Source organism: Zootoca vivipara, chromosome 12, assembly GCF_965207765.1.
Source record: "Zootoca vivipara chromosome 12, rZooViv2.hap1.1, whole genome shotgun sequence".
Taxonomy (NCBI): domain Eukaryota; kingdom Metazoa; phylum Chordata; class Lepidosauria; order Squamata; family Lacertidae; genus Zootoca; species Zootoca vivipara.
In genome coordinates this window covers 7,969,128-7,989,656 of record NC_142595.1, presented here as the reverse complement: position 1 = coordinate 7,989,656, position 20,529 = coordinate 7,969,128, and the positions used below count along the sequence as shown (strand labels likewise).

General features: G+C 52.0%; 2 protein-coding genes across 2 annotated transcripts in view; both read left to right on the top strand.

Annotated features, from left to right (window-relative positions):
• Nucleotides 1–20,529, top strand: part of LOC148683763 (uncharacterized) — a 154,753-nt gene that overhangs the window by 70,422 nt on the left and 63,802 nt on the right. The gene's annotated exons all lie outside the window — the stretch shown is intronic.
• LOC148683764 (uncharacterized) lies at nucleotides 4,009–18,926 on the top strand. Its single transcript, XM_088655685.1, has 9 exons — nucleotides 4,009–4,030; nucleotides 4,200–4,270; nucleotides 4,855–4,934; nucleotides 17,042–17,089; nucleotides 17,192–17,255; nucleotides 17,578–17,872; nucleotides 17,976–18,052; nucleotides 18,261–18,315; nucleotides 18,514–18,926. The coding sequence occupies exons 1-9, from the start codon at nucleotides 4,009–4,011 to the stop codon at nucleotides 18,516–18,518; spliced, it is 717 nt and encodes a 238-aa protein (XP_088511811.1). The 3' UTR covers nucleotides 18,519–18,926.

Here is a 20,529-nt window from a genome sequence, read left to right as displayed (position 1 = left end):
GTGATAGATGTGATCCTCTCCCCCCTTTATTTGTTTGTTTTTTAGCACAAGAAATTATACCTCTATGCTGGTTTTCATTTGCATGAATCACATACTGTCTTACATACAATAAATAACAATGACGTAATAGAACATCACAAAAGCATCATCAAGCAGACAACATAAATCTTGTGGACAGGATTAGTCTCCATGTGGATGAGCCTCAATGCTGGGAGAACGGCGGAGTTTTGTTTCACTTTCAGAACATCTCTGCTTATCACTATATTCCAAGCAGAGTTCTTTGTTTAAAAACAAACTCTTAGTCGGTTTTTCCAATAAATCGGCCCCTCGCGGGAACAACATAATCTGGCTGTTAAGAAGATGCTTGGGGCTTGGAGCCCAGCCAGGGGTGGTTGTGGGCAGGAGCCTGGCATTGCCGGGGTTGGATGAGATGACCCATGACATCCCTTCCAATTGTACCATCAAGCAGCCAAAGGAACGGGCGGAGGAAGCAAAATGCAGAACCAGGGGGGGCACAACCACACACCCCAACAGCCCCCTCTGGCCCGACTCACAGGGGCCTCGTCCCAGCACACTTTGACCTCCTGATTATATTTTTCTTAATTCAGCTGCCTGACAACCCAGCAGCCTGGCCCCTGTTTGCCAACTGATGTCACAAAGTGCTGCTTTGCAAGCAAACTAGCAATAAGTGTTCCGTTCTAGTAGCGTAGGATTAAGCACACTTAGATGGAATTAAGCCCTATAGAAATAAATAGGACTCCTTTTCTAAGTAACTATATTATATAGACAGCTTGGAACTATAGCTGACCACAGGAAGAGCTCAGTATCAGTAAAGATAATCAATTTGCCCCAACATTTTCTACCAGATTATTGCATAAGTATGAAGATAAACCCTCAGCCTGTAAATGATATGAAACCAATCTGTGTTCCAAAGTTCTCATGAGAACAGATTTGATCACGGCAACATGATGTACAGACAGTTACATCTTGGTTCTGGTCTGTCACAGAGTCAACCTGTATGTTCCGAGGCAGAACCCCTCCAGTTTCTAGAATACTACTAATATTGTAAAGGAGAAAAAGGGAAGGTGGATTATTAAATTATTAGGTAAAGGTAAAGGGACCCCTGACCATTAGGTCCAGTCGTGACCGACTCTGGGGTTGCGCGCTCATCTCGCATTATTGGCCGAGGGAGCCGGCGTATAGCTTCCAGGTCATGTGGCCAGCATGACAAAGCCGCTTCTGGCAAACCAGAGCAGCACACGGAAACGCCGTTTAACTTCCCGCTGTAGCGGTTCCTATTTATCTACTTGCACTTTGACGTGCTTTCGAACTGCTAGGTTGGCAGGAGCTGGGACCAAGCAACGGGAGCTCACCCCGTCACAGGGATTCGAACCGCCGACCTTCTGACCAGCAAGCCCTAGGCTCAGTGGTTTAACCACAGCGCCACCTGGGTCCCATATTAAATTCTTAGAGGGTAGTTATTATATATACACAAGCTATTACTTCCAATATCTTAGGGTTAAAATCTTTTTCTATGGCACTAAGCCCCAAGACCTTCTTCTGCATATATTGTGTTTAAAATTGGGAAGCTTGGATTTAAAAGATAACATGCAGCCTTCAATATGTAATATGGGAGACTATACAGTGGTGACCTCTGGCTTCTTCCCAAAACATGCCTAAATGTGCCAAAGGGGTGCTATGTTCCTCACTGCCAGAGGGGCCGAGAATAAATGCTGACCACCAATCCTGGCTCAGTCTGTAGAGCCTGACTCTTAATCTCAGGGCCGTGGGTTCGAGCCCCACTTTGGTTGAAAGATTCCTGCATTGCAGGGGGTGGATTATCCTTGTGGTCCCTCCGAGCTCTACAATCCTATGGTGCTAAAGGAAGAGTTAAGAGGCTTAGCCCTACCACGAACTCCATAGCGGCAGCAGCACCCCTTCTGCTATGCTTTCGTTGGGACTCCTACGCGGTGGACATACTATCAAAGGCTCATTGGCATGGATAGCCAAATCCATCGCTACCAACAACGCTCTTTGGAAAACAGGACAGTGGATGGGAAAGGCTTCCTTAGAGGGCCGTATGGTAAATATGGTGCAGATTTTACAGATAGTCAGAATTGGCCCTTGGATGCACATCTGATTAAACCTGTGGGGCCTGATTCAGCCAAGTGAAAGGAAAGTGGAAGGCTGCTTTTGTGGGGGAAGGGATTGGGAGGGAGACAAAGAGCCCTACCCTCTTCTTCTTCTGCAATGGGAATAACCAACAAAAAGAGAGCAAAACACACCGAGTGAATTTTTCACAGCCCCCAAGTTGTTGTTGTTGAGTTTATTTATTGAATTATTTAAGCATGCAAAATAGGGGATGGATGTAAGGGTTGATGGGTCCAAGGAGGCATGATGGAAGCAACAGTACTTGTTCTTCAAGTGTCTCTGCCACATTTATATATGAGGAAGCTAGAATCTAGCAGCAATCCAACAGGAAAATAAAGTTTGCCACAATGGTCTGCATTGCTGACACATATCTAAAGAAGCAGGGAATTAAGTCGGTGGTTTTTATTCACACAATGTTCCCAATTGCGCCTCAGCTGTGTCATATCTATGGGAAACGGCCAAGAATAGACCCACATCCCATGCCATTCTGGCCTCCTTCGGGAGAAAGAGTGCAATATAAATTCAACAAATAAAATAATTAGGAGTGCTCTGGCTTGCGAACGTACTTTGGAAACCGAAGGTCCGACACGGCTTCTGATTGAGTGAAGGAAGCTCCTGCAGCCAATCAGAAGCCCCCCTTGCCCCACTTCTAGAACCCACTGCTCTCAACAAACTCTCATCTGCCCTCCACCCCAACATTCAAACTCGCTTTCAAAGCCTGAAAGGCCTATACAGCTGTTCTCTTTCTACAACAGTCTCCACTATGACAGAGTTTTCCAAAGGTGAGAACCTGGAAACCCATAGGACAGGGGTGGCCAACTCCCTAGAGACTGCAATCTACTCACAGAGTTAAAAACAGGCAGTGATCTACCCCATATTTGGGGGTTCAGGTTGTTGAGCTTTTTTAGGGAGGAAAGCCCGTTTTGTAGGGGTTCCCTTCCAACTCTATCATACTGTATTATGATTCTATCAAGCAGCTAAAGTACGCGGCAAGGGAGCAAGATGTCCAACAAGGGGAGGCATAACCACACACCCCAACAGCACCATCTGGCCTGACCCACGGAGGCCTCATCCCAGCACACTTTGCCCCCTCCCCCCCTGATTTTATTTTCCTTAATTCATCTGCCTGACAACCCAGCAGCCTGGCCCCTGTTTGCCAGCTGATGACACAAAGTGCCGCTTTGCAAGCAAGCCTTATATTGCCCTGCAAGAGGGATGCCTGTCAGATGATCGTGAGAGTCTTGTATTAACCCATCACAAATCATGGATAGTGTGTGTGAAGGTAAGAGGAGCTCTGAGGCCCAGAGGAGAGGAGTGGCATATAAATATTGTTATTGTTATTAGTGTCACCGGTCACTAGTGCATGGCGGCTTGGCTCACTGGCTTGACTTGTCCGCAGCTGTTGACAGCTTGGCAGGTCCTCAGCTGTGGTCCCCAGATGATATTTTCTCTTGTGAATAACTGGATGGTTACTTCCTCTGTTTTTATTTTCCTTTCTGTCTCCCAGCTCCTCAGAGAGGAAGGCCACAGCGGCTGCTGTTGCGCCAAAGAATAGAGGAACCGGCGCTGGAAATCGTGGTATGTTAATTCCGTGGGGAATCCATTCCCCACATGTGCCAAATAGGGCTGGGGGCGGGGAGCAGGCCCATCTCACCCCAACCCCTTGCCCAGAAGAAAATTATTGGGCTAGACTGGGGCTAGCATGGCTGTGAGCCAGGCACCTGCTCATGTTTCTGTTTTCTTTGCAGTGAGGGAGCCTTTCCCCAATGTCTACTTTGTTCTGGCGAAATCCCTGGAGAGACGTGGATGCCTGTCAGATGATGGTGAGAGTCTTAGCAAGATACTTGCCCATCAAAAATGACGAACAGGAACTGTGAAGGTAAGAGGAGCTCCAAGGCCGTCATTGGTGCATGTGGCTTGGCTCCCTGGTTTGCCTTGAGCTGTTGATAGCTTGGCAGGTCCTCAGCTGTGGTCTCCAGGTGATATTTTCTGTTTTGAATAACTGGATGGTTACTTCCTCTGCTTTTGTCTTCCTTTCTGTCTCCCAGGTCCTCTGACAGGAAGGCCCCAGCGGATGCTGTGGCGCAGGGCAATTGAAAAACCTTCGCTGGAAGTCGTGGTATGTTAATTCCATAGGGAATCCACTCTCCACATGTGCCGGGAGGTTGTGGCACCAACCTGAGTGAAACGGGGCTGGGGTGAGGGTGGGGGAGCAGGCCTGTCTTGCTCCAACGCCTCGCCCCTCTCCTTCCAAGCCAGGGGTCAGGCCGTCATGTGCCCAGGCAGGAGCAGCAATCATTGGCAGCCAGTGGAGACGTGGGCATAGGCAGCATGGCAGGTGTGCTTCTTCTGTCTCCCTCCTTCCCTGGGTCACCTGGCCAGGCACCCTTGCCAGCACTCAAGCTGTCCCTGCTGTAGTTTGGGGGCTGGCCCCCCAGGGCCCCTATGTCCCCACCGCAGGAGGGCCCTGCCTCCGTTGACCCACTTTCCCCTGCTCTCCTTCTGGGTTGCTCTGTGCCACGCAGGAGAAGGAGGGATGTGGCTGGGGGGAAGCAGCAGAGGGAGGAAGGGAGGGAGCTGGGAAGGCAGATGGGGGGGGGGAAGAGAAAATATTGAAGGCGATGTGCCCCAGTAGAAAATTATTGGGGATGGCCCACAGGACCCCCATCCCCTAGAGAGTACAATGTCCTTCTTCCTTCTCAGGGCCGTAGTTTGGGAGACACAATCAAGGCTCCGGCCGAGCAGCAGCCCAGCGGTGCCACAAAACCAACCAAAATGTGGAGGTATGCTGTGACCTTCTGTGGCAGGGGAAGTTTGTCCCAGTGATCTTGTGAACTGAATGAGGAAGCTGGATTTAGATATTCCTATGGTTTTATGGGACATGTGTCTGTGGTCCACCTGGGCAGGACAAGGGACGTGATTCTCTCCCATGCCAACACCACATCTCGGCCATCTTTGGCGCAGAAGCAGCAGCCATAGTTTCCTCCAATGAATACATCATCTCAACTGATTTGAGAGAGGGAGGAGACTTTGGCTGCTGCTTCTGTGCTAGGCCGGCTGGGATGGAGCCGAGACGTTCGTACGGAGGAGGCCAAGTGGGAGAAGCATGTAGGATCACGTAGTGGGAGAAGCATGTAGGATCAGGTAGGAGGAAATGCCCCTTCCCAGGTCCCCCACCCTCCTGCCCCAGACTGAGGCTAACATGGCTGAGAGTGCCACCCTCATGCGCCATGTTTCTGTTCTCTTTGCAGTGAGGGAGCCTGTTATGTACTGAGCTGAATCCTAGAACAATAGGATTCAGAATCAGCGGGAGCTACCCAATCCAACTCCAGGTGGAAGTGAATCCGCAACCTGATTGGCCTGCTGGAGCAGCCAATCAGGCGGCTGGCAGAAGTGAATCTGCTACCTGATTGGCCTGTAGGAGCAGCCAATCAGGCTGCAGGCAGAAGTCAATCCACAATATAATTGGCCCACAGGTGTAGCCCTGAAGTAGCCAATCACGCAAGGCCCATTGTGTAAATAATGTATATAAGCAGATGGTTTTGGGAAAAGAGCCATTCGTCTTCTCTTCTCCTCCTTGATGACTATGAGCTGAATAAAGAGCATGAAATTCACTCTTGACTCCGAGTATATTTCACTGGCGACGAAGGTGGGATCCTGCTGAGCTGACCGCCACCACGCACTGCACCGCAGCACCGCCACCTGCTGCACCGCTGCATCACACCGTGCATCCAGGCTTCAGCTCCAGGACCCAAGGAACCCAGAATGGCAACCGACAGCAGCTTCTCGCCATTCAAACCAGCATCAGGAGACTGGGAAGGGTACGCCGCCCGTTTCAACTTCCTCCTGCAAGCAAAAGAAGTCACCAACGATGCCATGAAGAGGGCGACATTCTTCAGCGTCTGTGGAGAGGAGACGTTTGAAATCGCCCGGGCTCTCCTTGCACCTAGAGATGTCGCTACCGTCTCTTACAAAACAATAATGGAACGGCTGAAGGAGCACTTCTCACCACAGCCCTCGGTGGTAGCTTGCCGAAATGCCTTCTACGCAAAACGGCAAGCCCCGGGGGAAACCATAACTCGGTTTGTGACCTCCCTCCGCCAAGCCGCCCGGTTATGCAACTTCTCAGAATTGGAGAACATGCTTCGTGACCGCCTCATCGGTGGCCTGAGGGACGAGATGTTGCAACGACGCCTCTACGCCAAAAAAGACCTCACGTTCCAGATTGCTCTGGAGGAAGCCCTGGCAACCGAAGCCGCCGAGAGGTCAACGCAAGAGGCACGACCGGCCCCGCCATCCCAACCGAGGGTCTACCACGAAGACCTCACCGACGAATCCGAATCTGACAGGGAGGAAGTACACCGAGTACAGCGGCGCACTCAAGCAGCACACACACCACAGCAGCCTCGACGAGAAGGAGGGAACTGTGCAAGCTGCGGGGAGAACCACGAGAGGAGGACCTGTCGTTTCCGCAACGCAGAGTGCAGGCAGTGCAGAAAATTGGGACACATCGCCCGGGTGTGTCGGGCTCGACTCACCCGTCGACAAGCATCAGATGACCGACCCAGGAGCCCCAGGTCACACGGCACCATGCACCAAGGCAACTCGACGGAGATCACGGACTACCAGGTATTCCAGTTGCCCCATCCCAGCACAGAGAAAATTTATATAGAGGTACAGATAGAGGGAGCCCCATGCCGCATGGAGCTGGACACGGGTTCAACTCTATCCATAATCTCGGCCCGAACATTAAGGGAACTGTGCCCTAATGGGGGTCCCAAACTAAGGCCGGCCCCATTCACCCTCCGGGACTTCCAGAAACGTAAGGTCCCTACTATGGGGGTGGGGACCTTCAGGGTGCAATATCGAGGGCGAAAGCAACAATTGGACTTGCTGGTAGTCAAGGGCCCCTACGTTAGCTTACTGGGACTGGCATGGTTTGGACCTCTGGGGCTAGCCGTTACCGGGGTGAACCGCACTAGCTTACAAGTGGACGTGGACGCCATATGCAAAGAGTTTCCAGGGGTTTTCGATGGGGCATTGGGACGATATACAGGACCCCCCATTGCCCTACAGCTAGACCCCGCTGTACGACCCATCAGGCACAAAGCCCGCCGGGTCCCGTTTGCCCTGAAACCCCGCATAGACGAGGAATTGGACCGGCTCGTGGAGCAAGGAGTGCTGGAGCCGGTGCCCAACGCCCCCTGGGAAACTCCAATTGTCACACCCGTCAAGCCTAACGGTTCGGTCCGCATCTGTGCAGACTACAAATGCACCATAAACAAGGCTCTCACGGCCCATGCATACCCAGTGCCAGTGGTCAGCCATGTCCTCGCCACCCTGGCTGGGTCAAAAATCTTTGGCAAACTGGACTTGGCCCAAGCGTATCAACAGTTGCCTGTGGACGAAGCCACAGCAGAGGCTCAGACGATTGTGACGCACAGAGGGGCATTCAGAGTAAAGCGGCTGCAATTTGGCGTTAGCGTGGCACCAGGCATATTCCAGAATCTAATGGACTCTCTCCTTAAAGGGATTCCTGGCGTCACCCCCTTCTTCGATGATGTACTGATCGCCGGGCCCACACCAGAGGAATTTGAGGACCGCCTCCGCTCCGTCCTGCACCGTTTCCAGACGGCGGGCCTCAAGGTGAAGCGGGAAAAGTGTTTACTGGGAGTGCCGCAGGTGGACTTTCTGGGATTTAAGGTGGACGCAGAAGGGGTCCATCCAACCGGTGACAAGGTACGGGCCATTTGTGAGGCCCCAGCGCCCAAGAGCAAGCCCGAACTTCAGTCATTCTTGGGACTATTGAACTTTTACCATGCCTTCCTTCCCCATAAGGCAGCGGTAGCGGAGCCCCTACACAGACTCCTAGATAAAAGGGCCCCTTGGGTGTGGGGCCAGCGACAAAGGGCCGCATTCCAGGCAGTCAAGGACTTGCTCGTCTCGAACTCGGTCTTAGCACACTTCGACGAGAGGCTGCCAGTGGTGCTGGCATGCGACGCCTCTCCCTATGGCATCGGCGCTGTCCTGGGACACCAACTCCCGGATGGAAGAGAGGTGCCGGTGGCATACTTCTCCCAGACGCTTGCTGCAGCCGAACGAAACTACTCACAGATTGACAAGGAGGGTCTGGCAATCGTGAAGGGCGTAAAAAAATTCCATGATTTCTTGTACGGGCGGCCCTTTACCATAGTGACGGACCACAAGCCGTTGCTTGGCCTGTTTGCCCCTGAGAAGCAGACCCCCCAAGTGTTGTCTCCACGTGTCCTCAGGTGGTCAATTTTCCTTGCCGGCTACCAGTATGCACTAATCCACCGCCCTGGGAAGGCGATGGGCCACGCAGACGCCCTCAGCAGGCTACCACTACCAGAAACAGGCCCCGACCCAGCGCCTGCGCAAGAGGTTATGACCCTGGAGCTGCTTCCCGACCGACCCATTCAGGCACAAGAAGTTGCGCACCATTCCACAAAAGATAGGGTCATCTCCCGGGTCCTGGACTGGGTGTGGCGAGGATGGCCCAGCAGCAGCCCCGGGCCAGAATTCGCTGGCTACACAAACCGCAAACATGAACTGTCGGCCCACAAGGGGTGCCTGTTATGGGGAAGCAGGGTTGTTGTTCCCCAGCCCCTCCGCAAAAGGGTCCTCACAGCCCTACACGAGACACACCCAGGGGTAGTGAGGATGAAGGCCCTTGCCAGGAGTTATGTGTGGTGGCCGGGGATTGACAGAGAAATAGAGGCCTGGGTCCAACACTGCCAGACCTGCCAAGAATCCCGCCCGGATCCCCCAAGGGCCCCAGTCCAGCCCTGGGAGTCCGCCCGACATCCATGGTCACGCTTGCACGTGGACTTCGCTGGCCCCTTCCAGGGAAAAACATTCTTCATAGTGGTGGATTCCTACACCAAATGGCTGGAGGTCGCACTGGTACCATCCACTTCTACGGCGGCAGCCATCCGGGTACTACGTAAGCTGTTTGCGACCCACGGGCTCCCTGACACCCTCGTCTCGGACAATGGAACCGCATTCACGTCAGAGGAGTTCCAGACCTTCACAGCGCAGAACGCCATCCGCCACATCCGCTCAGCACCATTCCACCCTGCCACCAATGGCCAAGCGGAGCGCATGGTGCGGACCACCAAGGACAGCCTCCGCCGCATGACACAAGGGGACTGGGAATACCGCCTTGCCGCATTTCTTCTAGCACAGCACAGCACCCCAAGCACAACGACGGGCCGGAGCCCAGCTGAATTACTAATGGGCCGGCGCCTTGCAACTAGACTGGACCGACTTCACCCCGACAGAGCTCAGGATGAGGTAGTGGTGGGGAAAGGCAGGAACCCCCGGACATTTGTGGCCCAGGACCCAGTGTATGCAAAGAATTTTGGGGCAGGCCCAGCATGGGTACCCGCCACAGTCACCAAGGTGACCGGTCCCGTGTCGTACGAGGTACTAACGGAAGGGGGGCAATGTTGGCGCCGCCACTGCGACCAGCTACGGCGACGATTCCCAGGAGGAACCCGGGAGGAGAGCGGGACAGAGGGGTCCCAAGGGGACAGCAGGGCAGTGAGGCCTGTAGAGCGAGAGGGGTGGGCAGGGGAAGCAGAAGCAGTAGGCACAGAGGGGCGCCCCGAGGCTGGAAGGACACCGGAACCAGAGCTACAACCTAGTGGTTCAGTGGCGCCAGACCAGACAGCCCCGGCACAGCCAGCAGCCTCGGAACACGAGCCAGAACCAGAACCCCTGACCAAGGAACACCCGAGGCCACAACGCACACGGAGGCGGCCAGCAGACCTTGGGGACTACGAATGCAACTTCCCGGGCAGGACTGGAACTTAGAGGGGAGGGGTGTTATGTACTGAGCTGAATCCTAGAACAATAGGATTCAGAATCAGCGGGAGCTACCCAATCCAACTCCAGGTGGAAGTGAATCCGCAACCTGATTGGCCTGCTGGAGCAGCCAATCAGGCGGCTGGCAGAAGTGAATCTGCTACCTGATTGGCCTGTAGGAGCAGCCAATCAGGCTGCAGGCAGAAGTCAATCCACAATATAATTGGCCCACAGGTGTAGCCCTGAAGTAGCCAATCACGCAAGGCCCATTGTGTAAATAATGTATATAAGCAGATGGTTTTGGGAAAAGAGCCATTCGTCTTCTCTTCTCCTCCTTGATGACTATGAGCTGAATAAAGAGCATGAAATTCACTCTTGACTCCGAGTATATTTCAGAGCCTTTCCCCAATGTGTATTTTGTTCTGGCGAAATCCCTGGAGAGATGTGGTGACCATCACGTACGAGCACAGAGGGAATGAAGGGATCCTTGTGAAACATGTTTTGGGATTCCCAGGAACACTCTCCCCACCTGTGGCTTCCAGGAAGTGCTTTTCAGAAGCATTCCTCCCTCCAACTGGGTTGCCTTGCATAACGCTCTGCACCATGCAATTGTCTCACCCTCTTTGAAAGCCACCTCATCCAAGATGCTCTTGTGGGACATCTGATTGTCCTTGGCTTCCACTACAGGATTGCCAGGATTCTCCATGTCGGTGAAAGTGGAGAGAGAAGCCTTTCAATCTGTGGTGTGGCTAAGACAGCTGAATGTGCCCCCATTCTCATATGATGTCCTTCTTCCTCCACAGGGCCACGCCTCAAGGGATGAGGCTCCAGATCTATCTCCTGGGGTGAAGAACCAGACAACATCCCGGCGGTTCCCGGCTGTGATCCCTCACAGTGCTGCCCCACTGCCCCTTCTCCGTACGGGCATGGCTCCTTCTTGGCCCGGTTTGGCACAGAAGCAGCAGCCCAAGTTTCCTCCCATTAAAACATCATCTGAAGTTATTTCAGAGAGGGAGGAAACTTTGACTGCTGCTTCTGTGCCCCCATTCTCATATGATGTCCTTCTTCCTCCACAGGGCCACGCCTCTAGGGATGAGGCTTCAGATCTAGCTCCCGGGATGAAGAACCAAACAACATCCCGGCGGCTCCCGGCTGTATTCCCTCGCGACTCTTCCCCACTGCCCCTTCTCCATAATACGGGCATTGCTCCTTTCCGGCCCTGTTTGGCACAGAAGCAGCAGCCAAAGTTTCCTCCAATTTGAAGAACATCTCGAGTTATTTCAGTGAGGGAGGAAACTTTGGCTGCTGCTTCTGAGCTAGGCCAGCTGGGACGGAGCCAAGATGCTCGTACGGAGGGGGAGGCCAGGTTGGGGAAACTTATAAGATCAGGTAGGAAGACATGCCCCTCCTCAGGTCCCCCACCCTCCTGCCCCAGACTGGGGCTAGCGTGGCTGGGAGCCAGGCGCCTGCTGATGTCTCCGTTTCCTTTGCAGCGAGGGAACGACTCAGCCTGGGAGCCGCCGCATCCTGGGAGGGACTGGAGCCCAGACAAGGGCTTCTCCCCTCAGAGGTAATGGGACGGGGGGGAGGAGGGCGTCCTTAGGAAACACGCAAGAAGGGCCTGCAGGATCAGGCCATTGGCCCATCTGCTCCAGCCTCCTCTTTACCCAGGGTCCTCCCAGTTGCCTGTGAGAATGCTGCAAGCAGGATTCGAGCCCAAGAGCCATATGCCCACCTTGGACTTCCTGTAATGGCTATTCTGAAGCATTTCCATCAGGACTAGTAGCCTTTGACCAACCCTCTCCTCCATTAAGTCACCTCATTCTCTTTTAAAGCCATGCAGTCGGAGATGCTCTTTTGGTGCCTCTCGTGGCCTGTGACAGCCCATTCACTTGTCCCTCAAAGCAGCACTGAGTTCTCTCCTCCTTCAAAGATATCTTCTTTCTTCCAGGATCTCCTGTCTGCACCGCTGTGGCTGCTGCCAAAGCCTCCCATAAAAAGAGCAGGAACGTCTGCCAGGAGGATACCAAGTCCTTCTTCCTCCACAGGGCTACGCTTCAAGAGAATGGTCTCCATCACCAGCACCCAAGCTGATGGACAGAGAGTGAGACTCCATCTTCCGTTGCGTTCCAGTCTGGCCTTTCTGAATTGTAAAGTCCTTCCAAGTCGCTGGAGGAAACCATTCTGCTCAGTGCCTTGCATGTCTTCTGGGATGCCACGCATGCTGTCTGAATGTGCCAGTTCCTGACTGGAGGAGAAGGGCATCTCTGGCACAGCTTAAAGCTCAATAAAGAAATTGGTTGCTTTCTATACGCCAACGATTAAACAATATATCGTGAAAGAAGATTGTTAAAAAGTAAAAGTAACCAGCAGTTTTCTTTCCTTCTCTGCCTTCTGTGTCTGCTTCTGGGAGCTCTGCTTCAGAAGGCTGGTTCTCATCAGCCCTTTCTCCTTGGAGTCCTTGAAGCTGCAGGTGAAGTCACTCCCCCTTCTCCCCCTTCAGGCTGCTGTTCAGCAGGTGAAGCGGATTCCTGCCCCATGACACTATCCCCCTCCCCAAGGTGCACCTCAACCTACCAGGTGGGTGCCGCCTTTTGGGGAGCACGACGGTGGAAGTGTTGTATCAACTGGACGTTGGGGGAGCATGGACATGCAAGGCCTCTTCCCCTGAGGATTTTCCATTAAGCCCCTGTCCATTAAAAGGCCGTAAACCCCCTCCCCCACTTTCTATCATCTTCTTCTTTGGTGAGAACACGTAGCCAAGTAAGATTATCTTTCGTGAACACGATCTTAATAGTGAGTCCATAATGGACGGTGGAGGCCAATTCTGGGTCCACACGTCCTTCCACAGTTTCCTGGTGGGAGTCGTTCATGGTGAGGATTTCCCAAACATGCCTTCCTCTTAGCTCATTTCTCTCTTCTGTCCTAATTTCGACCGTCTTCAAAGTCCATGACACCATCAGTAAAGGCTGTTCTCCAATTGGAGCACTCGAAAGCCAGCTTGTCCCATTTTTTTATACTACATTTCTTTTAGATTTGCATTGAGAGAGTCTTTAAACCTTTTTCCTTGACCATCACCATTACATTATTAAGTTGTTTGGGAAGACGATGATCAGGTATAGCCCAGGTCTGTAAAGCTGTTTTCCAGGTGTTTGGAGAGGGTGGTGTGAGGCAACTGGGCCTTAGCAGTAGAAGCCAAGCCTTAGCTCCGTGGCCCTCCTAAACTGAGGGAATTCTGTTCCTGGGCAGCTGGCAGAGCCCCTCTTCTCTTGTCATGGAACGGCCACATGCCCCGGGCGATGGCGACTGGACTATTGATCCTAAGCTGAATAGCAGACCTGCCCAGCTTCAGGTGCCCCCTTCTAGAACCCACCGCTCTCAACCGACTCTCAACAGCCTCTCCCACCAACATTCAAACTTCCCTTCCAAGCCTCCATCAATCTTCTGTCTCCACCAGAATTCCACTCTCTCTCTTTCCCCCTCCCTCCCTGCCTGACATTCCATTGGGAATTCTAATATCATCACTTCAATTACCCAATTACACATTTTTTAAAATATAGATTTTGGGGGGAATACCCACTAAACCCTGGAAATTGATAAATGGTAGGATTTGGGATTATTTGGGTTTTGAAGGGAGAAATACAAGATGCAAGGGCAGTTAAGAAAGAATTCAAGGCCCCGGAGAGACTAACTGGAAATGCAAGAGAAGATGAACAGAGATGGGGGAATCTGGAAGGGGGCTGGGATAAGTGGGTGCTTAGGTGGCAGGAAAAGAGATGCTTTGAGCAGGGGTGCTGAGAAGAAGGAGGAAGAGGAGGAGGAAAGTCTGGAATCCACCTTGCGAAGGCTGCCCTCCTGTGGGGGTCACGTCCCTTTTGAAAGGACCCTGCTATACTCTTTCCGTCCGCCATGTCTCAGTTCTCCAAAGGTGAGAGCCTGGAACCCATTGGGCTTTTGCCACCACTCGGCAGAGAGAGGGGAGGCACCCAACTTTTGGAGCAATATTTTATACATCCTGCTCTGTCAAATCATCCTATTCGAAGCACATAAGCTTCCCGCTCCTGCTTCCTAGGAATTTGGGGGAAGTGAACTGCAGGTCCTTCTCCATGTTCTAAAAAGCAGGTGTATTTCCCCAAAGAATTCTGGGAGTTGTAGTTTGTCAGGGCTTCTGGGAATTGTAGGTCTGTGAGAGGGAAGCTACAATGCCCAGGATCATTTGGGGGACGTCATGTGCTTTAAATGCTTATTGGATGCACTTTAAATTATAGGATTATAGAATTGTAGAGTTGGGAGGGTTCCCGAGGGTCATCTAGTCCAACCCCCTGCAATGCAGGAATCACAGCTAAAGCATTCATGGCAGATAGTCATCCAACCTCTGCTTAAAAACCTCCAAGTGTTGGAATTTCCTTTCTTGTAACATAAATGCATGGCTTCAGGTCCCGCGGGCCTTTGGAGCAGAAGAAAGCAATCTTCCTCCCTCCTCCCTGTGATGGTTCTTGAGATATTGGCCGGGCTGCATGGCGTGGCTCTCATATCCATGTCCTGAGGGACAGAGAGCAAAACCTTTTTCTCTCCCCTTTCTCCACCCCCCCCATGCAGAATTGCAAGGGGTCAGTGCATCTGGCTGGTAAGAAGATGGTCAGAGTTTGGAGCCCAGCTAGGGCTGGCAGTGGGCAGGATCCTGGCATTGCGTGGGATGGACTAGATGACTCTTGGGATCCCTTCCAACTCTACCATGCTATGATTCTATCAGGCAGCTAAAGGAATGTGCAGGGGAGCAATATGCAGAACCAGGGGAGGAATAACCACACATGCCAACAGCACCCTCTTGCCTGACCCATGGTGGCCTCATCCCAGCACATTTTGAACCCCTGATTTTATTTTTCTTAATTCATCTGCCTGACAACCCAGCAGCCTGGCCCCTGTTTGCCAGCTGATGTCACAAAGTGCCACTTTGCAAGCAAGCCTTATATTGCCCTGCAAGAGGGATGCCTGTCAGATGACGGTGAGAGACTCATCATGGATAGTGTCTGCAAAGGTAAGAGGAGCTCCGAGGCCCATATTATTACATAAAGGAATAATAATAATGATAATAATAATAATAATAATAATAATAATAATAATAATAATAATTCATAGGAACAGTAGCTGTAAAATCTATGTAGGCAAAAATTATTATGCATTCGCGGGGGACACCCCTAAACCCTAGAGATTAATGAATGGTAGATTTGGAGTATTGAAGGGCAGATTGGAAGTCAGGGGGAAAGTGCAGGCTCAGATTTCTTTCCAAGCCAGGGCCTCACCTCGGAGAGAGACAGAAACATGCCCAAAGGGGTGGTGGCCCATCAGAGAGCCTGGTAGAGACATAAGCCAGGGTCTCTGAGTTTAGACTTTGGGATTCCCTGGCATATCCCGTCTGTAACCTCTTCCTCTGTTTGTATTTTCCTTTCTGTCTCCCAGGACCTAAGAGGCTGCTGTGCCGCCGGGCACAGATGCCCAAAGATTGTCTTGAAGTTGTGGTATGTTTATTCCATGGGGAATTCATTCTCCACATGTGCCGGGAGGTTATGGGACCAACCTGTGTGAAATGGGGCTGGGGTGAGGTGGGAGTAGGCCTGTCTCCCCCCAGCCTCTCACCCTCCTGCTTCTGAGTAAGGGGACGGGCTATTCTGTTCCCCGGCAGGAGCATTGAGAGATGGCAGCCAGTGGTGACGTGGGCTTGGGCACCATGGCAGGGGTGCTTGATCTGCTTCCCTCCTTCCCTGGATCAGCTGGCCAGCGCTCAGGGTGTCCCCACAGAAATTTGGGGACTTCCCCCCGGGGGCCCTATGTGTCCACCGCAGGAGCGCCATGCCTCCACTGGTTGCTGCCGGGCCGCTCTGTGCCACGCAGGAGAAGGAGAAGTGGGGCTGGGGGGAGGCAGCAGAGTGAGGAAGGGAGGGAGCTGGGAAGGGAGACAGGTGGGTGGGCGGAGAAATATTGAGGCTGATGTTCTCCAGAAGAGAATTATTAGGGGCAGCCCACAGGACCCCTGTCCCCTAGAGAGTAGAATGTCCTTCTTCCTTCGCAGGGCCGTGGTTTGGGAGGCTCTGCTCCGGCGGCCGAGCAACAGCCCAGCGGTGCCAGGGGGAACCTCACAGTGCGCAGGTATGCTGGGACCTTGTGTGGCAGGGGAAGTTTTCCCAATCATCCTGCCTGCATACCACATGGCAGAGGGGGCCCAAGCATTGCAGACAAACAAGGGGGAGGGGTGCCAAATTGTAGGGTCGTACAGGCAGCACTGTAGTTAGGGGGTGGTGAGGTGGGCCCCCGCCAGGGGCGCAGGTGAGGGGCACGCACACAAAATCGGCTAAAATCATGTCCATAAAAATGTCTATAAATAAAAATATCAATTATTGCCTCATAGGAAAAGGTTTTAAATGGAGGGTGAACTGAATGGGTGGAGGGTTGGAGGAGAGGCAGCAAGAAGAGCAAATTTGTCAGTGGCTAGGGGGTGCAATCTGGACAGTTCTGCCAGGGGCGCAAGATCACCCAGCTATGGCTCTGTGTACAGGGCACCGTTGACATTTGAGAGCCCAAAGTTGGCCCTTGGTTGGGCACAGATCCAGATTAAAACCTGTGGAGGCGCCTAGACAGTCAAAATATCACTGGGCTCCTCACAAACGATCTGATATATTTTTTATTTTAGCAACCGGCAATATCCAATTTTAATACGCAAAACGAACAGTATTGATTCTGATCCGTTGTTTCCTGGCCCATAGGCCGGTGCCTGCTCTGTCCGTTGGGTAATCTGGATCTGGTTGGGAATGCTTCTGTGGAGATGAATCCTATAATTCTCCATCCACCCCCCAAGGTCCTTCCTTCCTTCAGACTAAGGCAGACATTGTGTCTGGAACTGGATCTGGGGGAGAAGTGGCCCTCCTTGCCTTCTTAGCCCATCTTTCCCCCTAATTTCTCAGTTACCATTATGGCCCTTAGAAGAAAAGAGATAGATGTTCTTATCTATATATTTATCTGGAACTCCTCCAACCTATCAGACTAACTGAGCTTCTTTCTTCCTTAGGCGAGAGGCCGGCCAGAACAAGGGGGGAAAGGCTCCCACTTCAGGTAAGTGGAAATGCCAATTGAGTGCCCCATATTATAGGAATGCATCCTTCCCGTGTCCCCCCCACCCCACCCTTATGTGCCATGTTTCTGTTTTATTTGCAGTGAGGGAGCCTTTCCCCATAGTATACTTCGTTCTGGCGGAATCCCTGGAGAGACGTGGCGAACATCAGGTACTAGGGCAGAGGGAACGAAGGGTCCTTGTGAAACATGTTTCGGGATATCTAGGAACACACTCCCCACCTGAGGCTTCCAGGAAGTGCTTTTCAGAAGCATTCCTCCCTCCAACTGGGTTATCTTGCATAACCCTCTGCACCATGCAATTTTCTTACCCTCATTGAAAGCCCCCTCATCCAAGATGCTCTTGTGGGGCATCTGGTTGTCCTTGGCTTCCACTACAGGATTGCCAGGAGAGAGAAGCCTTTCAATCTTTGGTGTGGCTAAGATAGCTGAATGTGCCCCCATTCCTCATATGATGTCCTTCTTCCTCCACAGGGCCACGCCTCCAGGGATGAGGCTCCAGGTCCAGCTCCCGGGATGAAGAAGCAGAAAACATCCCGGCGGCTCCCGGCTGCGATCCCTCGCAGTGCTGCCCCACTGCCCATTCTCCGTACGGGCATGGCTCCTTCCCGGCCCGGCTTGGCGCAGAAGCAGCAGCCAAAGTTTCCTCCCATTAAAACATCACCTGAAGTTATTTCAGAGAGGGAGGAAACTTTGACTGCTACTTCTGTGCTAGGCCGGCTGGAAGATGCCCGTACGGAGGCCAAGTTGGGGGCATTAATAAGATCAGGTAGGAGGACATGCCCTTCCCTTGTCCCCCACCCTCCTGCCCCAGACTGGGACTAGCGTGGCCGGGAGCTAGGCGCCGGCTGATGTCTCCGTTTCCTTTGCAGCGAGGGGAAAATTCAGCCGGGGAGCCGCCGCATTCCGGGAGGGACTGGAGCCCAGACAACGGCCTCTCGCCTGTGAGGTACGGGGACAGGGGGGAGGAGGGGGGGGCTTAGGGAACACACCAGAAGGGCATGCAGGATCAGGCCAAGGGCTCACCTGGTCCAGCCTCCTCTTCTCCCAGGGGCCACCCAGATGCCACTGGGAAAGCAGAAAACAGGATCTGAGCCCAAGAAGCAGTACCTAGCGCCCCGTTCTCCCCTGCTTCAATGATCCCTTCTTTCTTGCAGGATTTCCCGTCGGCACCGCTGTGGATGCTGCCCAAGCCTCCCCCAAGGAGAGCTGGTAAGAGGAAGGGGAATTTTGCCTGGGGAGGGGAGAACACCCTACGAGTTGAGCGTACGTGTTCATGCTCTCAGTGAATTTCTGAGAAAGGCGGGTTTGGGACCTTTGGGGCCTTCCTACAGGGCTTGCATGACTACAACTCCCATTGTCCTTGACCACTCTCCTTCCCCCCCTTCTTCTTTTTAAATAAAAAAACAGACTGAGGAGGAAGAGGAAGAGGCCTTTGGATCTCAGCTGAAGATTCCAGATTCTGATGTTTCAGCTGCTGAAGCATTTGAAAGCTGAGATGTTATAAATAGAAGAGCAAACATTTCCCTGTTCATCCTTTGGACATATCGGTTAATATTGTTGTTGTTAAGTCAAGATAAGATGAATTTTCTGCCTCAAAGAAATATTCCGGTTTTGAGGATATTCTGAACGACCCGGCACAGAGTGAAGTAATGGGAAATCCTCATCGTTTGGTTGAACACAAACTTGGTGTATGATGTGCACATACTCCTTCCTTCTCATGAAAATGTTTCTTACCTGTGTCCCTGTGGCTTCAAGTAAACCATATTAAACAGTAGTTGTACACACAATCTCTCACCTACCTTGATGAAAAAAGGTACATTAAATGCTTAAATATCTTCCCTTTGTTCTGTGTTTACTGTCAGTAAAAATGTCTTGTAATTGGGTATTTTCTTAAAAAGTGGGGAAACATCTCTATTCAGGGCAATTTCTGTCTCATGTCTGCCACTGTAGAACTGTAGACATTAAAAAGTCTATAGAAAAGGGACATTTTAGATGGAACGTTCTTGTTCTTTGCCATATATAACCCAGGTACTTGCTGTTTAATCTTTCTTTCCTTCTTCTTGATGACTTGACAAACCAAACCAAAGCAAAACCCGAGCTCCCCACTGGGGCAACACAAGCTCTGAAGGGTTCAGGCTGTCGCAATTTGGGAAATGATCGTGTGGCATTATAGAGGGAGAGACCAGCTCATCAGCACACAGCCTCTAAGACTGTCCCCGGAGTGAGAAAACCTCCCAAATTAAATCCAAATAAGGAGAGAGATTTCAGAGAAACATTGGAACAACTTTTGAAAGGAGTCTGGGAGTGAAATAAGGGAGTCCCCTCTAGACCTGGTCAGAACCACGTGGGGAAAATTGGACTGGAAATAACCGGGTACAACAAAACCTTTAGTCTCAGAGGATATGGGCATAGAAGGGATCAAAGAATAGTAGAGCTGGAAGGGACCACAAGGATCATCTAGTCCAACCCTCTGCAAGGCACGAGCCCCACGTTGGGCAAAAGATTCCTGCAGTGCAGGGGGTTGGACTAGATGACCCCCAGTGTCCCTTCGAACTCTACAATTCTTCGATTCTAATACAAATGGTGTGAACGGCATACATCTGAGGGGCTGTGATGACCCACTAAGTTGCATCCTGCAGGGATAGAGGCCCCACCCTGAAGAGAGACTGCTTCCCATCACTCATTTAGAACTTGAAAGTTTTGACAACCAGGAGCAGGAAGAAAGTAAGGAAAAATCTGTTCCAGGATCTGTTGACTTATTGCTGCTCTGCATGGGCACCAGGGCACACTAGCCATCAGCAACGGTTGGGCATCTTCTTCACCTATATTTTCCAAATACATTCTAGGTGGCTAGTTCTGCCCCACTGAAGCCAGCTTGCACTTTTTCCTATTATTGTGACTCACAATTGCTACCTTCACATACTAAAAACATTTCTATGACCAAAGGAGCAATCCTATAGCCAGCGTGGTGTAGTGGTTAAGAGAGGGGGACTCGGAATCTGGAGAACTGGGTTCGCTTCCCCTCTCCTTCACATGCAGCTGCTGGGTGACCTTGGGCCAGTCACACTTCTCTGAAGCCTCTCGGCCTCACTCACCTCACAGAGTGTTTGTTGTGGGAGAGGGAGGGAAAGGAGATTGTGAGCTGCTTTGAGACTCTTTAAAGGAGTTTCTTCTGCTCCTTCTATAGCAAGATCCACTGCAATGAGCACTGGACCCACTGTATCTCTAGCTTGAGCTAGGAGGTTCTTGGAGCAGCCGGACTACACAGGCTTAACTCCCTTATCCTCAGCTCAGCAGGAGAGAATCTGGAGTATCTCCCTCAGCCTGACTTAGCCAGAACCTAGACAGCTGAGCTGAGTTTGGCTGGTCTTAAACTGGCATAAGCCCTTAAACAGGGTGGGATTGAGGCAGGATCCTAGGCCT

Bases quoted from the DNA above. Each gene is read 5' to 3' on its own strand.
- LOC148683764 (XM_088655685.1), top strand. From the start codon at position 4,009: ATGACGAACAGGAACTGTGAAG. The intron at 4,031-4,199 runs GTAAGAGGAGCT...TCTGTCTCCCAG, and splicing joins GACGAACAGGAACTGTGAAG to GTCCTCTGACAGGAAGGCCC. The intron at 17,090-17,191 runs GTGGAAATGCCA...ATTTGCAGTGAG, and splicing joins AAGGCTCCCACTTCAGGTAA to GGAGCCTTTCCCCATAGTAT.